This window comes from Crocodylus siamensis, chromosome 1 (genome assembly GCF_052110815.1).
Source record: "Crocodylus siamensis isolate JL-2025a chromosome 1, ASM5211081v1, whole genome shotgun sequence".
NCBI lineage: Eukaryota > Metazoa > Chordata > Crocodylia > Crocodylidae > Crocodylus > Crocodylus siamensis.
The window spans coordinates 36,522,997-36,539,801 of NC_143395.1; the positions used below are offsets into that span (position 1 = coordinate 36,522,997).

Sequence of the window (16,805 nt, forward strand, 5' to 3'; positions counted from 1 at the left end):
AGAACTGAGATTGTTTGGTTCAGAGGAGAGAAAAGCTATGGGAGGATTGGTAACTGTTTCTAAATACCTGAAGGGAGGTTATAAACAGGGATCCTGGTTTTCCGTAATAAAAAACTGCAAATTCTTGGATAAAAAAAGCCCTAAATCCATGATTAAAATTAAAGGCCTCCCCTCAGCACAGCCCCCACAACACTGCTGATGCCCCTTACTTTCCCCCACAGCCGCCCCAGTCCTGCTGGTGCCCCTCTTTGACCCCAACAGCCCCCCAGACCTGCTTGTGCCCCTTATCCCCCACCCACAGCCCCTGCCCCTTTGCCTTGCTGGAGGGGCACTCAGCTGCCAGGGCTATGGGACCAGGGACCCAGTTCCATAGCTCCCTGCCAACAGAAGGCAGCTGCAGCAGAAACAGAGCTGGCTCCACCACTGCTGCCTGCCTGGTGCTGGCTCCGGCAAGGGCAAAGCTGGCTCCCAGTGGCAACACCCACTCCCAGGAGGCCAGGAGGGACCTGCACCCCCAGATCCGTGCAGGGAGCAGACTGCAAGCTCAAGCTCCCACCCTGGTTCCCTCCTGCAGGGTTGCTGTAGCCCTTTACGCAACACCCAGCAAAGCTGGGAACAGTGGGTCACACCAGGATCTCCTCTCCCCACCGCCACATCTCCTGTGCCTGCTGCTGCTTTGAGTGGTGGAGCCCCGCACTGCTTCCCTCAGTGCAGCCCCACATGCAGGAGGTACATTGCTGGGGCAACATGGAGTGAGCAGCCCCTAGGAGATCCCTGCACAGCTTCTCTGTCCCCAGTCATGCTGGGTCGCAGGGAGGAGAGCAGGGCAGCAGGGATCCGTCCCCGGCACAGATCTGGGGGCATGGGTCTCCCCTGAGAGTGAACAACAGGGAGTGCCCGGCTGGCTTCACATTTCCCTGCTCCTGGCTGGCACCTCCATGTGCAGCTTCCCTTAAGGGCCACTAGAGCCACTTCAGTTTCACATGCACTGAACCAGGCACTCTGGCCACAAGTAGGGAGACATGGAGCTGACCAGGCGCTCCATGCATTTCCCTAACACCCCCCCACTTCCCACCGGAATGCCTGGCTAGGGGCATGTGAAACCAAAGCAGCTTTAGCAGCCCTTACGGGAAGTCGCACCTGTAGGCGCTGGCCAGGCACTTTGTGTATTTCCCCAACATCTTTCCACTCCCTCAGCCCCCAGCCAACTTCCACCCCAGCCCTGGCCCACAACTCCCCAGCCTCCTGCAAGCCCCACTTAACACTTCACAGGCTCCAGGAGGAAAGTGATCCTGATTTAAGTCTTGCGACTAACTGAAAGCCACAGGCTCTGCCCCTCTGGGCAGGGCTGGAGCTTTCCTGCCTTTTTTTGCAAAAACCTCTTGCAGGCTGGAACTCTGCCAGCCTGCAGAGCTCTTTGCAAAAGGGGGAAATCTGTGGATTTCTCTGCTAAAACCAGGAAATCCACAGTTTTCTCCATTTTTGCATGGGAAACAGAAAACCTGGATCCCTGGTTATAAAGAGGGTAGAGATAAACTGTTCTCTGTGGCCACAAGGGACAGAACAAGGAACAATGGTCTTAACTTGCAGCAAGGTAAATTTAAGCTGAATATCAGAATTAACTTTTGTGTTACAAGGGCAGGTAGCATTGGAACAGGCATTCAATCCTGCAAAATCACCACATTTGGAAGTTTTTAAGAACAAGGTCAACAATTGTTTGCCTGGAATAATTTAAACTGAGCGATATTCCTGCATTAAGCAGGAATTTAGACTACATGACCTCCTGAGGTCAGTACCTCCTGCTGTATTATTCTATAATTGTAGAACTGACAAAAATGTAGCTCATTAGCAAACACTTCTGTGTGAGGAGGTAATGACAGCAATGGTATCTACATTTTGACAATACCCTGGCAGGCAAATCACTTATCCAGAAGTGGAGTTGTGGATTTTGTGCCCAGCCTCAGAAGATTCAAACCCACATCTCCCACTTTTCAGGAGAGTGGCCAAACATAAGCTTACAGACAAGTCTGGGAGAGGTACCTGAATCGTTTTCAATCCTTGGTTTCCAAGACACTGCCCCATTCTGTAAATAAAGTCCACATTTCTACATTGACTTTTAAGGTTTTTGCTAAGTCTTATTTTACTTGGGGACGGTAGTGTGAAATACCCAGGGCACTGTAAATTCATATCCTAGTCCTCACTCACTCAAATAGATAAAGACCTAGGCAGGCTGTGACCAGGTTTTCTGAAAGATTAATACTGCCAAATTCCATATCTTTCAGAGACCAGCAAATGAGTTTAATCCAAAGTTCTTCCCATATTAATGGAAAAATTGCTGCTGTCAAGTCACTTTCCAAAAATGGCTTTTTAACACCCAAATTTTGAACACCTACCTTTACAATAGTAGTGACCCTTGCATGCTTTCCAGCATGCTATGTATAATCTGATTCTCTATTGAAGGCAGTAGGTAACAGTTGAAAAGGAGAAAAGTTATGTGTGTAAGAAAGGTATAGAACAAATAAGGGAAGGAAGTTCCAGGTCTTTCAACTTTGGCAGTCCTACCATTTAAGGTAAATTTACAACTTTGGCAGTTTAAGGTAAAGTATGTGTAACTGGGCACATCTACAAGAGATGCTTTGAGCATAATAGACTAATTCTACTGAGCATTAGCATGGTGGACAAAACCTGTGCTAATGCACTGTGCAGAAGAATTAGTCTACTGTACATTAACACTACCAAAAACATGTGCGCCATGGCTAATGTGCAGTAGCACCAATTATGGAGCATTAAGGTAGTACCTGTAATTACAAGTACTAAACTTAATATGCTATAATCATGGTGCATTGATGAACATGTAGACACACTCACCAGTTCTTAAAAATATACTTCAGTACCTATGTGGCTTTTATTATGAAAGTAATATGAACATGGAAATCCATACTAGCTGGTCAGGCTGGACTCCAAAATTATCCAGATAAATTCTTGGGGAAGAGACACAATTTAGAGAGTGAACCTAGTGTTCATGGATAATCATAGAATAAACAACGAGTTTAGATATCCAGCTACTTATAAAGCCTCCTTCACCCCAATATTTGAGTGAGGGAAAGAAGTCTCAGAACTCATCTCAGAACTTACAAAATTAGAGAAATGCATTCACCACTCTTTCAGTTGGGGAACTGAGTCAGTGAACAGTCAAATTCCCCAAAATAAGCACATGAAATTTGCAGCAGATTGTCTGGATCTCTGTGCAGCCCCTAATCATGAGGCCACTGTTTATTAGAGAAAATAAATGAAACTTGTGCAAGAAATTCAGTTTCTGTATGCCTCCAGTGAGTTACAGATTTTTTTTTAATTAAAAAAGGAAGGTTGTGAAGTCTTCAGTGTCTTCCTTCCCTCTAAAAAAAAATCCAGACATACTTCCAGTAGAGCACCCTTATGCGAAGGTCCCGTATAAGCCAATAATTCCAAACCTTTTTAGACTGAAGGCATCCCTTGGAAAATGCCAGCTCTTAACTTTCAATCATTTTGGAAAAAATGGAAAAAAACAAACAAACCAGGACAATTCTTCTATTGCAAAACTGAAAAAGACCACGACAGGTCAGAATGTTTTTGACACTATGGATTCCTGTCATAGATCAGTGGAGAAAAAAAAAGGATACCTAGTAGATCTCTATGAAATACTACCTAGTAGATTTCTATGAAATACTATCCACTGTTGTAGCTGTGGAACCAAATTAAAGCTCAAATCACTAATCAATCTTTCTTCAAGGGAACATCTAAACAAGAATAGCTTTCATTGGTATAATAGGGGAGGAGAGGAAGGGATATTGTGATAACATGTACAAATATCCCAATTCAAGCACCAAGCTGAAGATGAAAAAATCTTGTGGTCTTCCATTATATACAAAAAGTTAATCAGTCCCCTACAGGATTGTTGTGTTTTGGCCTTTTTGAGATTGCAGGACCTCATTGGCTCATTGTGTCTGAAGGCAAAATGCTAAAAAGTTAACTACTAAAATAAATAAGCATTTCTTATCTTCACTTTGTTTAAAGGAAACTGATTCAGCCACTTTCAATGCCATCTCAAGGCTGTAGTGTAGCCTAAAATCAAAATGACCAGCATGACAGTTGTTGGCATATTATGAATGGTTGTGTAGTTCAATAAGCAGGCAGGTAATAATATGATAGGACAGCATAATCTAATAAAGGATTCAGAAAACTCTCAGAATTGCCTCCTTAAATGGGAACATGAGCTCCCAAAATTTTAATAAGCTCAGCTTGACATAATTCCAGCAGATGTAGATGGTAAAGTGCCATGGATACAGTGCTATGAAAATACCATTGTGTAAATTTAGAATTCTGTTCTGGCAAGAGGCTTTGCTCATAACAATTCTAACAGCAAAACAATGGAATCTAACAGTAACCATGTGCCCTTCACTCAGTGCTGGAAAAGCCTAACGTCTTTACACTATTTTAATTTATTCATGAAAAAAGACAATACCACATATCAACAGTATTAGGCATCCTTCACACTATTTAATTACACAACCCTCCTAGTGCACTGCTCACTGTTTTAGGCAGAAACATCTGGACTCGTAACCCAAAAGTTCATCTAAGACTTCCCCCCCATTATCCAGGGCAACTCAACTCTGCTGATCCAACAGCTTCCTTAAGGTTGTAGCTACTGACAACAATCAGCTTTTAATCTTAATGGTAATATGGCATCTCTTCCCATCTCTAACCTCATCCTGAATTCACATTTGAGTTAAATCACACCTCTACTCACGTGTTCTCTTTCCAGCAACCAAAATAATGAAAAGGTAGTACAACTTGAAAAGGAGGTTGTACCAAAGTGTCTTACTATATACCTGCACATTATACCAGTCAGAAAAAATAGATAACAGCCTGTCTACAATTAATGTCAACTTTAGGAGCACCCTACAATCCAATTTAGTGACAACTCATAAACCTAGCTCTTTTATGAATCACAAATCCCAGAAAGACACTGAGTAAAGAGGAATTATATGGTCGGGGGGCGGGGGGGGAAGAGGTATAGAACATAGACCTTCAGGTTAGAGACAGACATTCAGAAAGCCTGAGTGTGAATTGATTCAATCTTTGCAGGTTAATCTAACCTGGCTAGGCTGAACCTCTTCATAACCATACAGACATCTGAGGAATGCAGTCATATGCCTGCAGTGGCTCAGGCTAGAAGCTGGGGGGTGCTACAGCAGCCTTCCCTTCCCTTCCATAGTGCTAAGATGGGGGGGGGTGGCCAGATCCCAGCAAGATGCTCTGACTAGGGAGGGGTCCCCCCCTCCCCACCTCCTGTTGATAACAGAGCATTTAGTTACACAGCACAGAGTTACACAGGGAGTTGTTAGCATTTATCAGTGCATCAAACAAAACAAAGCCTCTCTCATTAGTTTAGGCTCTTCTTAAACAACTTCTTCCAAGGGAGGAAGGGAGGGACATTACCAGCTACCTGCTGATTAGCTCCAAAAAGCCTTAAGTGGACACTGTTCTGTCTGTCTTTTTCCTGTCTCCCACAGCACGGACCACAGCCATCATGTGGTATGCTAGTTAATGCAGAGAGATGTCTGTATAAGGCAAAGGGGAGGATGTATCCCTGCTTGACAAGGGAGTGGTGAGGGGGAGGAAGGGGAGCAGGAGGAGTCTAGGCAGACATCACTGTACCTGCATTCTCTGCCAGAGCTCTAACCAGGGAGCAGGGGGTGGGGCCAGCTGTGCTGGGCTGGAGCAGAGAGCAGAACCCTGCCCCCGGTTGCAAAGCATCTGGAATGCTGGGGGACTCTGGTTTAACTTAAACCAGGAAGGTGTCTGGGACAGACATTGCATAAACCGGTTTGACCCAAATCAGTTAAGTCTGATAAACCTGTTTGAATGTAGTATCTCAAGCTAGTTTCAGCCATTTTCAAACTGGTTTATGTGCACTGAACTTCTGTTTCGCTACAGGTTTAAATCAGTTTCTGATCACTTAAACCGGTTTATGTGTAATGTCTGTCCCTAGCTTCATAGTCTAAGTTCAGTGAAAGATGACTAGGGAGGTAGAAGACACTGATAATGTGTTTTCTATACCCTACCATTCTTCAAAAGTAAAGCAAATTCTAGGAAGTCTAGACTCAAATCTAGTCAAAATTAAAAATCTATGGAGACTCCAACCTCAGTTTGTTCTACTAGCACATACAGCATGAAGGGATACTATAAACCCATCCAAATACCTACAAAAATAATCAGATACCAACATGATTTATGAAAGCAGGAATGACTTGCATCAGAAAGAAATGGAAGATCTTGTCTCTTACTGTGAATGGTCATTATAATAATCTAATTCTTTGAAAACACTCTTCACTTCCCTGGTCCCTTCCTTATTCAAATGTATAAGCAGAATTAAGGTTGCATGGGACTCTCTCAGCCTGGTATTTCATAGTACTGAAAGGGAACTTCCAGGTAACACAGTCTAGCCCCCACCCCACTATGCAACCATGTCACATAATCACCTTCATAAAATTCAGAGTGCTTGAGCCTTGCTTCAGCCTAAATAACCTTTTAAGATGATTTATATTCATGCATACACAAACAAAAAACCCCCACAATCCTTAAAAGGAATGTAAAAATAAACTATTACAAGGTACATGAGCTACTGCTAACAAACCGCCTTTTCTGCTTTTGAGTGACTGAGACAAGCCTGAGACTGAGACATGCAGTATTCTGTACTGCTCTCATTCAAAACAACTTCAGCATCATAGATGCTACACGTCTTTTTACCAGGTATGGAGACTAAGACACGTTTAACCTTAACTATAAGCAAGTTTATTGAACCTTAACAGTTAGAATTCCAAGTCAAAAGCAAAACAACTATAGCAGTTACAATTCTAATACTAAAGCTAGTCAAAACCAATACAACATGCTCACCACCCCACAATATATTATTGTAAGTGCCAGAGTTAAGAACCCAGGCTCACAGGCTTCTGGGTCCCAACAACTAGTTGATGTGGCTATCACTGAAGACAGAAAAAGAAGGAATGAGTGGTTATAAACAGAGACCTAAACCAAGAAGTTGGAAAAAATGAAAACAAAAAGGAAAAAAAATGGCAAGATGTTAATATTGAATGGAAATGAGACATCTGGAACTGCTGGAAGAGAAACCTTTCATAATGCAGAGGAGATTGAAACCAGTGCATAGAGTTAATGTGCAGGTTCACCAAAGTGATTTTTTCCTGTATCTGTAGCCCAAAGCTTGAATTTCTCTTTTTACTTTCCTTTTGAATTTCACTGTTATAGCAGTCTTAATATGTATCAATCAAATAGTCTCAATAAAATCAACTGCTTCCTTATACTTCTTCATAGAATTGGAACATTCTACTCTTCTGTGATTCCAGCTTCACCCCAAAGCACTGGAAGTTTTAACCAAAAAAGGTATTTTTGGCCACTTAAGATGAGTTTAGAGGGAAACCACGATGGAAGCCATTACACATCCTTAACACAAATGCAATTATTAGAGTAAAAAGCAGCAAGACTGCAGAAGATGCTAAGTTAACTTTTGCTCGAGGACACAGATAGAAACCAAGTCGAATAAAGGAGTGAGAATGCCTAATTACTAGGCAACAAATTTTTGGGTACCTGGCCATTATAACTGCTGTTAGTTATTAATCCAATGACTACTTTACATAAATATGCATGTGTGGTTGTATTAGGGACTGTAACCTAGGACTCTGCATCCTCCCCACCAGCCAGGTAAATGCCCTAGCCATGAAACCAGAGTGAGGCTTTCTTGCTTGCTCCCCTTCTGGCCTCATGAATCTTGAATTCTTATTTGCACTGTGGTCTAGCTTCAACAAAAATCCATCCCCATCCAATCTAATCATGTAGCTTGGTGCTTTAGGGCAGCCCTCTGGAAGTTGGTGGGTGTAGGTTTAAAACCTTGTAGGTGCGGGAGAAATTAAACCCTGGTCTCTCACTTCTGGACAAGTGCTCTCAGCACAAGGCTATATTATATAAGTGTGCACCAGCACTTATACCACTTTACCCTGTGATGACTGTGTTTTTTAATAAAAGTAGCCATAGTTGCTGTGTTTTCTATTGAATTCAATGCTGAGTCCTCCCCTCAGAGGCTCCATTTCCATCACAATGTGATCTAAGCACTGTTTAAGCTTCATTCTCTGTAACAAATGTGTGCAGATGGCAAAACACCAGGTGCCTAGGAAACAAGTCTAGGAAAGAGGCCCCCAGTGAGGCTGGGCAATTCCAGGGTTACCTGCCGCTGAGTCAGATCTCTTTTTGGATCATGTTTGGACATAAAGTTCAAATAAATTCTGGTTTAAATAAAACCTTTTTGTATATGGCCTCTGATCCTTTAAACACCATGGAATATTAGAAATGCATAAAATTTAGTTCGGACCCTTCTATTGTCTAACGGTAAGAAAATGCTTGCAAGTGCAAACCTATGCAAACATGCTTTGCCACTCTTTCCAAAATAAACAAGAACAACTAATTTAGGTTTCCAGAGCTACTATATATATTCAGCTGCAAATATGGTCTTATACTTGCAGATACTGGACCTGACACTCATCTTTTATCCCTTACTAGATCTGCTTCCATCCATAGTGGAATTCCATATAACAGTGGGGCCACAATGTCTCTTTGTCTCTCCAGCCAATATGTGATGTGACAGTGAGGCATCACACAAGGCTGAAGCTGGTTCCTTATTCAAAGGCATTTTCCCCCAAATTTCAATATTATATTAATTTAGAGATTGCACAAAAATAAAATGGAACTTGAACTCTTTATATTAGTAATTTACACAAAGATAATTTAAATAAGCTTATTTACTGGATGTAACTGAACAAAAAAAAAAATCTCACGTGACCAGAAGCAGCTTGCAGGTGCAGCCATTATGAAGAAATGAAGATACACTGTTCCCAGACTGGAAACTGGGCAAAACTGTGCAAAATGTTTTGCCCCCCATTTCTATTTTGCATTTTCTTTGCTACTAACTGTATAAAAATATACATGTATGAAAAAACCCCAGTCAAAAGCAAAAAACAAGAAAGCTGGTAATATTCAACCAATTTGTCACAAATCCAGCTGCAATGCTTTCACAGTTACAAATTAAGTAGTCTGTAGGAAGCAGCCTTATTCCTGGATAAATTAAAAACAGAAAAAATGGCTAATTTATCCCAAGTTTGTTTATTTGTTACAAATACAAAAGTATTCATTCCAAATATTTGTCTTCTGCTCATTACTCAATAAAAACCTATGAAGAAATATAGAAGTATAATTGGTCCCTAGATAAATGCAAACTTCCAGTTCAGTGAATAAGTCATGTTTATTGTCATAAAAAGGTCTAAAGTTGTGTTGGGTGCAATATGCTTTGTGTTAGAAAATCATAGATATTTTTAGATACCCTAATCATGATTTACTACTAACAGCATGAGAATGCTGGCCTATGCCTCCCAAAGAGAAATACTAGACACCACCATTTTTCCTGTTCCACACGTTATAGATTGGTGCTTAGAACAGTTTATCCTGATCTCCAATTCTGTTCATTTGCATATAACAGAACACCTCCCTGTCCTCCTCCCCACATCCCACCCCTAGGCTCTGTTAGCTAGCACACAAACAGCTATGCATCCATGGTCCTGTGGTTCCCAGTTCTTTCTCATAGGCAATCAGAGCCTAGGTGGAATGACTTTTATTCACTCTTAAGGTTATAAACTAAGGAACAAATAATTATGCAAATCATTTCATCATGTTTTAGTCTGGCTAATCAATACAAATGCCCAATTTTCCTTGCTTCTATATTTAGATTTCTAGCACTGACATATCAGTAATTGGAAACATTTTTCATTCTGTACATAGGCTGCAACACTACATGGAGTTTAAATCACAGTTACCTGTTTTAGAGCCTCCCCTAGCATTGTTAGTTTACTGACCTCCAGCTACTCCAGTTCAGCCCCAGTACCCACAACATACTGGCTGCCCTGTTCACACAGCCCCTTCTATACCTGGAACGTTGCCCAAAGCTTCACAAAACCCAAATCTGCAGTTTCATACCAGTCACACAGATGAGGCTTCTTCATCTCCCCCATTTTGTATGCTTGCATGTACAGTACCAGGAAGATCTCTGTTCCCTTCCGAGATCCCTGACATATTTAAAAAAAAAAAAAAAGAAGTCTACTTAGTTTCACATGACACCAGGTTGTTCTGCCACTGCACATCACTACAATAGTTGAGCGATGATTGAGAAAGCTCTTCAGCAAGTATTCAGTAATTTTACTCCAGAGACAGCACTGCCCAGGTGTCCTTATGTGCCTTGCTTGGTATAATCTTCTCAGTTAGGAGTTACCAATGATAACTGTTTGCATTTAGAAGTTGCTTGCTTCACACCATTAAGATACTGTGAGATAAATCCCCTATAGTTTTTTTATTTCATTCCCCTAGAGCAGTGATTCTCAACCAGGGTGCCACAGTATCTTAGGGTGCTACCAGATCCTTTGAAGGGTTTATGTGAGGTGTGAGGAGATAAGCAAATTAATGCAGGGTTAAGCTTGTCCCTGCCTGGCCAATCCTGCACCCCCATTTCTCAGCCCCTCAACAAGGACGTAAGTCCTATAATATACAAATTTGTATTTGAGATTGGGTGCCACAATCTGCAAATGTTAAGAGTGGTGCCTTTACTCCAACAATTTTGAGAAGTACTGCCTAGAGACAGGCAGTTCTGCAGTTTTTTTTGTTTCTAGCTGAGTTGGACAGCTTCTAGCTTTCTTTCCCCTCTTGGAATAAAAATGCAATCCATCTGCTTCTTTGGTTTTATACACTCAGGTTCCCTTCTCATCAATTCTCTCCCTTTTGCTGTCTATATCAAGATTTACCAGAAATCTAAGAAATCTTTGTTCCTTGAATGGTATGTGGTGCTGAAACTTCTACTTTCAGAACACAAATTGCACCTGACATACCAGAAATCACTTCTGCCAGAAAGACAAATGCAGTACATCCAAGGCAAGCTAGAGTGGTTGTTCCCCTCATCATCCATATTGCCTACCTGCTGTGACAAATTTGCCACCTACTTTGCAGACAAAAAAAGGTCATTAGTGTCCAGGTTAACTTTGCAGCAAAAGTGGTGGCTGCCAAGTCAGAGTTCATGATTAGGACAAGACCAAGCTTCCTCATTTATAATGGATCACTTTAAATTGCCACTGATGCAGAAGATACACTTCCAAGGATGAGGACAAGCAGTTGGAGACTGGACCTATGACTACCCTGGCCTGTAAAAGCCAGTTGTAGGAGACTGGGGTCACTGCTGGCAGGGTTGTCAATACCTCCCTTTGGGAGGACAGGGTGCCAGATGTTCTTAAGTTTGCAGTTGTCTGGAACCTACTTGGGAAACCATCATTTGAAGCTGACTCCTAAGCCAGTTACTGCCCTGTTTCCAACCTCCCCTTTTTCGAGAAGGTCATGGAATGGGTGGTCACCCAAACAGCACCATGTGTATCTGGATACTAATAGCTTCTTGGACTCTGGTCAGTCTGGCTTTCATCATGAATATAGCACAGAGACTGTGCTCCTGGCCCTGTCTGAGAATCATCACTTGGAGAACTGGAGAAACTGTGCCCCATTAATCTAATTAGATCTTTCAGGTGCCTTAGATACAGTTAACCAGGAAAGACTGATAAAACATTTGTATGATCTGCTGGGACCACTAAGGGTGGTGACGGACGAGTGCCTGTCATCCCCTCAGGGCCTTTCCAGAATTCATTTCGTCACCTCTCCTGTTCAATGCTCACATAAAGCTGCTGGATGAGATTGTGTAGAAATTTGGAGCAAGGTGCCATAAGTATACTGATGATGACTATTTCTACTTCTCTTCTGACTGACCCTGACCCCTTCCCCAAAGTCTCAATCATGGATAAAGTCTGGCCTCTGCTCACCACTCAGGGTCACAGCCTTGGGGTGCTCCCTGGATCCTTTGCAGCGTCTGTATCTTCAGGTTCCAGTGGTGGCCAGGACCACCTTTCACTAACTCCATCCAGTGAGAAGGCTGCATGACCCTTTCTTTTAGATTTGGATCTGTCCAGAAGTGACAAAATGAAGTTCTGGAAAGGTCCTGAGGGGACGACAAGCACTTGGAAAACCCAGATCCCTGGTGATAAACATTTCCCATGGGAAAATGGAGATTTCCCCCTTTATCTGAGAAAAACGCAGATTTCTCATTTTAATGGAGGAACTCGTGGATTCTACAGTTTTGCGAAGAGCTCTGTGCAGGCTGGCTGGCTGCAAGGGGCTGGAAGGGAGCAGTCAAGCAGAGGGCTCCATATACAAGTATATGCACATGGCTGCCAGGCATGGAGAGCAGTTTCCAAGGGTTAATTAGGGGGTGTGAAGTGGGAATTGAGGCTCCCATAGGAAGGGAGGGAGGGAGTCGGGCAGGGCTAGGGCTCCTGCCCAGCCAGTCAATGCATGGGGCTTGGGGCCCAGGGCCAGAATGCACAGCCGCAGGGCCCTAATGAGGAGTGGGATGGGACTGTAGGTGAGGGTGGGGTTGGCTCCCCAGCACTACATATAATCCCAGAGGGGACCTGTGCCTCTCAGATCTGTGCATGGGGCAGAGGTGGATGCAGGCAGCCTGCTGCAGGCTTTGGCTCCCCCTCCTGCTGCCCTCCCACAGGGCCTAGGCAGCCCAGCAGGTGTGACCCGGTGCTGCAGGGCACATCAGGGAAGCTTGTTGCTGCTGCGAGCTCTGCTCTGCCCTGGTGATGTGTTCCTTGCACGCACAACAGAAGCGGGGAAAACAACCCTGTGCTGCCACCCTCTGCTGCTGCTGCGTGGGCAGGGGATTCCTTACCAGAGCAGCGCAGAGCTCGCAGTGGCAAGCAGCTTCCTTGTGTGGCCCCACTGTGCCCTGCAGCACTGTGTCCTACCTGCTGGGCTGCAGAATCCCCAGGTGACAGCAGCAAGGTGGGGAGCCCGCATCTACCCTGCACACAGAGGCACTGGTAGGCTTCTAAACTGTTTTAAAATTGTAAATGTATCAAGAAACCATTGTGTTCACCTGATATCTATATTAGTGGTCTTTCATTTTAAATCACAAATATTGGGTGTCTATCAGAGAATTTGCAGTTTTCTTTTCTTTTTTTTTTTTTTTTCAGTTGGGGTGAACCAGGATCCTTGATCATCATCACCCTCTGAGACCTGTATGACCTGTGTTTGTATGTCCTGTCCCAGCAGGTCATACAAACACTTTATCAGCATCTCCTGGTCAACTGTATCTGTGCCTTTGTAATCACAAGGACAGACTACTGCAATACGCTGCACATAGGGCTGGCTGCCTTTGAAAATGGTCCAGAAGCTGCAGCTGGTGCAGAACTGGGCAGCCCAACTTCTGATGGGGGTGGATCTGGTCTGGGCTCAACATGCCAAAGGGACCACCTTCTCTGCTGTGCCCATCATGATCAAAAAAGTCAGCTGAGAGTACCATGTCCTGTAAATACCATCAATATGCCAAAGTGTCTTTGGCTAAAACATGTGGGAGGTCATTACCAGCAGTCCATCATCAGCTCTGGAATGCTCTCCATCTTGAGGCCCACCACAGCCTGAGTCTAGGCATCTTTTGGAAGCAAGACCTTCCTTTCTGAGAAAACTTGTAGTAAACAAAAATTAGGCTGAGATACTGTCTGTGGGAGGAGGTGGTTTCCATTTTGTGTTAATATTTTAGTTCCCTTGTAAGTCATTTTGCTTTCCTGTTCTGTAAAAGTTATTCTGTTATCTTATTGTAAGTTAAATAGTCTTAAGTCTCTGTGGGGAAGGGTGGCACATAAATCAAATTAAAACAAAGAATAAGTAAATAAATATTTACTACAGAGCCAAACTTCAAACAAGTAGTACCCAACACCGCCTCTGTGTTCCTTCTCAGGCTGTGTCCACATGAGTGTGGATGTTTGTTTGCCCAGGGACAAGAAGCAGTGGTGCTGCTACTTATTCCTCGGGAACACCCATGCCATGCACCGTCAGGCAGACAGCAGGTTACCCCAGGTGTGGTAGGGAAGGCTGGGCTCAGCAACTGTGCTGGCCCCAGCAGCCTTACCTGGGGTCCCCGGGTCTTTGGGGAGCTGTAGCAATGCCACCCCTGCAGCTGGAAGCCTGGCTGGCAGCTGGAGTGTGGCTGTGGTTGGCCAGGCTCCAGTTTTGGGCAGCATGTGCTGCTGCCATGTACACCCCATTTTTTAAGGCATAGGGTTTTTTTGACAACAGGATCTCCTGGGGTCAATCCTTCCCCCCCATGGTGCAAGGCAGCAGTGTGGGGAACACCAACGTTTGCAGCATGTGGTGCCACAGATGGGTCTGTGCTGCCACATATCCCATGGCCACAGCCCCAAAGCCTGTCACTGACAATACCATTCACCCAGAAAAGGACTTGGTTACAGCTCCTTTCCCTCACCAGCCAGGAAGCGGGCGTCGTACTCCGGCTGTCTGAAAACTCCAAGGGGGTTCAGCCACACTCTCACATACCAGCCGGGCCATCCATCTCCAGGCACAGCCCTGCGCCTATCACCCGTCCGGCCTCCATTCCCGCTGCACGAGGGGAGGACAGGGACACCGGGCAAAGGCAGCGCTCGGCAAGGCCGGGCCCGGCCGCCTCAGAGCCTGGAGCAGCGGGGCTCCAGGCGGCACGGACCAGGCGCGGAGGCGGCGCAGTTGTGGGACGGGCTGAGCCAGGAAGAAACTTCAGGGGGGCGCCCGCCACCAGCGCGCGGGAGGGGTGCCCGGGACGGCCGCTCAGGCGGGGACAAGGGAAGAGGCGGGACGGCCGGACGGCCCCGAGCCTCATCCCTCAGAAGGTCCCGCCCGCACTGCAGAGGGGGACCTCACTCCCCTCCCCCCGCAGCGGCTGCGCCCCGAGCGAGAAGCGGGGCCGGGCCTCACCTTCCCTCCTGCTCAGCGCCATGGCCAGCACAGGACCCGCCGCCGCACGCGCCCGCCCGCCCGGCTTCCTGGGCCCGGCGCGGGCTCCGCATTGGGCGGCGGCGGCAGGGGCGGGCCGGGGGCGGGCGAGGAGCGCGGCTGCGCGGAGCGAGCGGCGGTTGGGAGCGCTCGGCAGCTGCAGCCTCGCGCGGGGAGCAGCGAGCGGCGCGGAGCCCGCAGGGTCGGGTCATGCTGCGCACGCCTTGCTGCTCCCGCCGCCGCTCGCCCCCGCCCCTGCCCCGCCGCGGGAATAATGCACTAGGATGTCAGCGCTGAGAAAGGTAAGCAGTCGCCGGCACCGCTCGTCCTGCCCCGGCGCAGCCGCGCTCGGGTGGCGAAGTCCGAGGCACGGGCACGAGGACGGGGCGGGGGACGATGCCGCGGGTCGCTGCATGCCGCTCTCCGGAGCTTGCGGGCGGGCAGCAGCAGCAGCAGGTGCTCCGGGGAGCCGGGCTCGGCGGCCGGGAGATGCCGGGACGCTGCGGCTGCGGTGGGGTCCTGGCGGGGTGCGGAAGGCGCGGAGCCCGCAGCCTCCCGTAGGGCCGAGATGTGGGGGGAGGCAGCGCCCGCCCGTCCCGGTGCCCGGCAGCCGGAGCGCGGCGGGATGCGCGTTTCTCCGCGCTGCGTGAGGGCGAAGCCGGGGAGAGGCCGCGGGCCGGGGGCGGGGGGTGAAGCTGGAGCGCGCTGCGGCGGCTCGGGGGCAGCCCAGTGGGCAGCGGCGCTGCGGGAGCGCTCGGGTGGCCGGAAACTTCTTGCGGACTTGTGCTGTGATGGCGGCAGAGCGGGGCGCGAGGCATTGCCGGCTCCAGGTGGGAACGAGTTGCTCCGAGAGGGCTGCTCCCGAGCCGGGAGTCGGAGTCGGAGCCGGGCCGGGGCCGGGGCCGGGGCCGAGGCCGAGGTGTCCCTCCCCTCCGCAGGTGTGCAGCGGCCGGCGAGGCTCCGGAGTGCCCGGGGCGCGGGCCGAGCGCGGCGGGAGGCTGCGGCACCCGGGGCTCGCCGCCTCCCTCCGCGGGCGCGGGACGAGCCGAGCCTCCGCTCGGGCGCCGGGGTCTGCAGCCGCCCGGTGCAGGGAGCCTGTAGCGGCGCAGCAGGACAGCGCCTCTCCTCCCTGCTCGGCCCGAAGTTGGCCACCTCCGGGCGCCCTTTACAGCCCCGTTGGTTCGGATGGGAGCGGGGTGTGCAGCTGCTCGTAACAGCACCCGTGTCATTGGGACCAGACCCGGTCCGTCTGATTCCCCGGGGCAGTTCCTCCTGCCCAGTTTTCAAGGAGGAGACAATCGACTGAATTCTAGGCAATAAGATGAGGCTGCATTTTATTTCTCCCGCTATCCAGGTTTTTACCTACGGTCTTAATCTGTGCAATGCTATTACCCTCGTTTTTAGTAGTAATCGCCTCTCTAAGTGTGGGATACGGTTGTACATCCACATTGTGTGTGCATACACGTGTGTGTGCATGGATGAAAACGCTACCTATTCCATCCTTTCCATCCTATCTGTCTAGTAGGTTGCTTCATGCACACATACATGCCCACATACATGTATACATATATGTATAATATATGTATGTATGTATGAAAAACCTACTATCTAGATAGTGTGTGTGTATACCTGTATCTAGATAGATAGGTCTTTACATACACACGGACTTTTTCCATCATGTGACCGCTACCACCATGCCAGGGCAGCCCGCTTTCCTAGCTTTAGGTGTTTTTTAACATTAAAAATTGTTTCCCTTTTTTTTTGCTTGTTTTATGACATCGCAGGTTTAAATTGGGTTTAATCTGTCTTGGAAGCAAGTGGCGTTTAACATGCTTCTAAACTGA

General features: G+C 47.0%; 2 protein-coding genes across 8 annotated transcripts in view; one reads left to right on the forward strand and one right to left on the reverse strand.

Moving 5' to 3' along the window:
- ERICH1 (glutamate rich 1) overlaps nt 1-15,173 on the reverse strand; it is a 184,273-nt gene extending 169,100 nt beyond the window's left edge. For 2 of the 7 annotated variants that reach the window (XM_090033161.1, XM_090033190.1), the window contains exon 1: nt 14,944-15,173. In XM_090033161.1, the coding sequence (XP_089889287.1) occupies nt 14,944-15,173 (230 nt within the window). Of the gene's footprint in view, nt 1-10,077; nt 10,167-14,458; nt 14,861-14,943 lie in introns of those variants that run through there. The other 5 variants (XM_090033170.1, XM_090033218.1, XM_090033199.1 and 2 more) reach the window with 4 other exon arrangements.
- The window catches only part of DLGAP2 (DLG associated protein 2), an 803,365-nt gene continuing 801,685 nt past the window's right edge, over nt 15,126-16,805 (forward strand). Inside the window, exon 1 of the mRNA XM_090033149.1 lies at nt 15,126-15,263. The gene's annotated coding sequence lies outside the window, so the exon portion shown is untranslated. The remainder of the gene's footprint in view (nt 15,264-16,805) is intronic.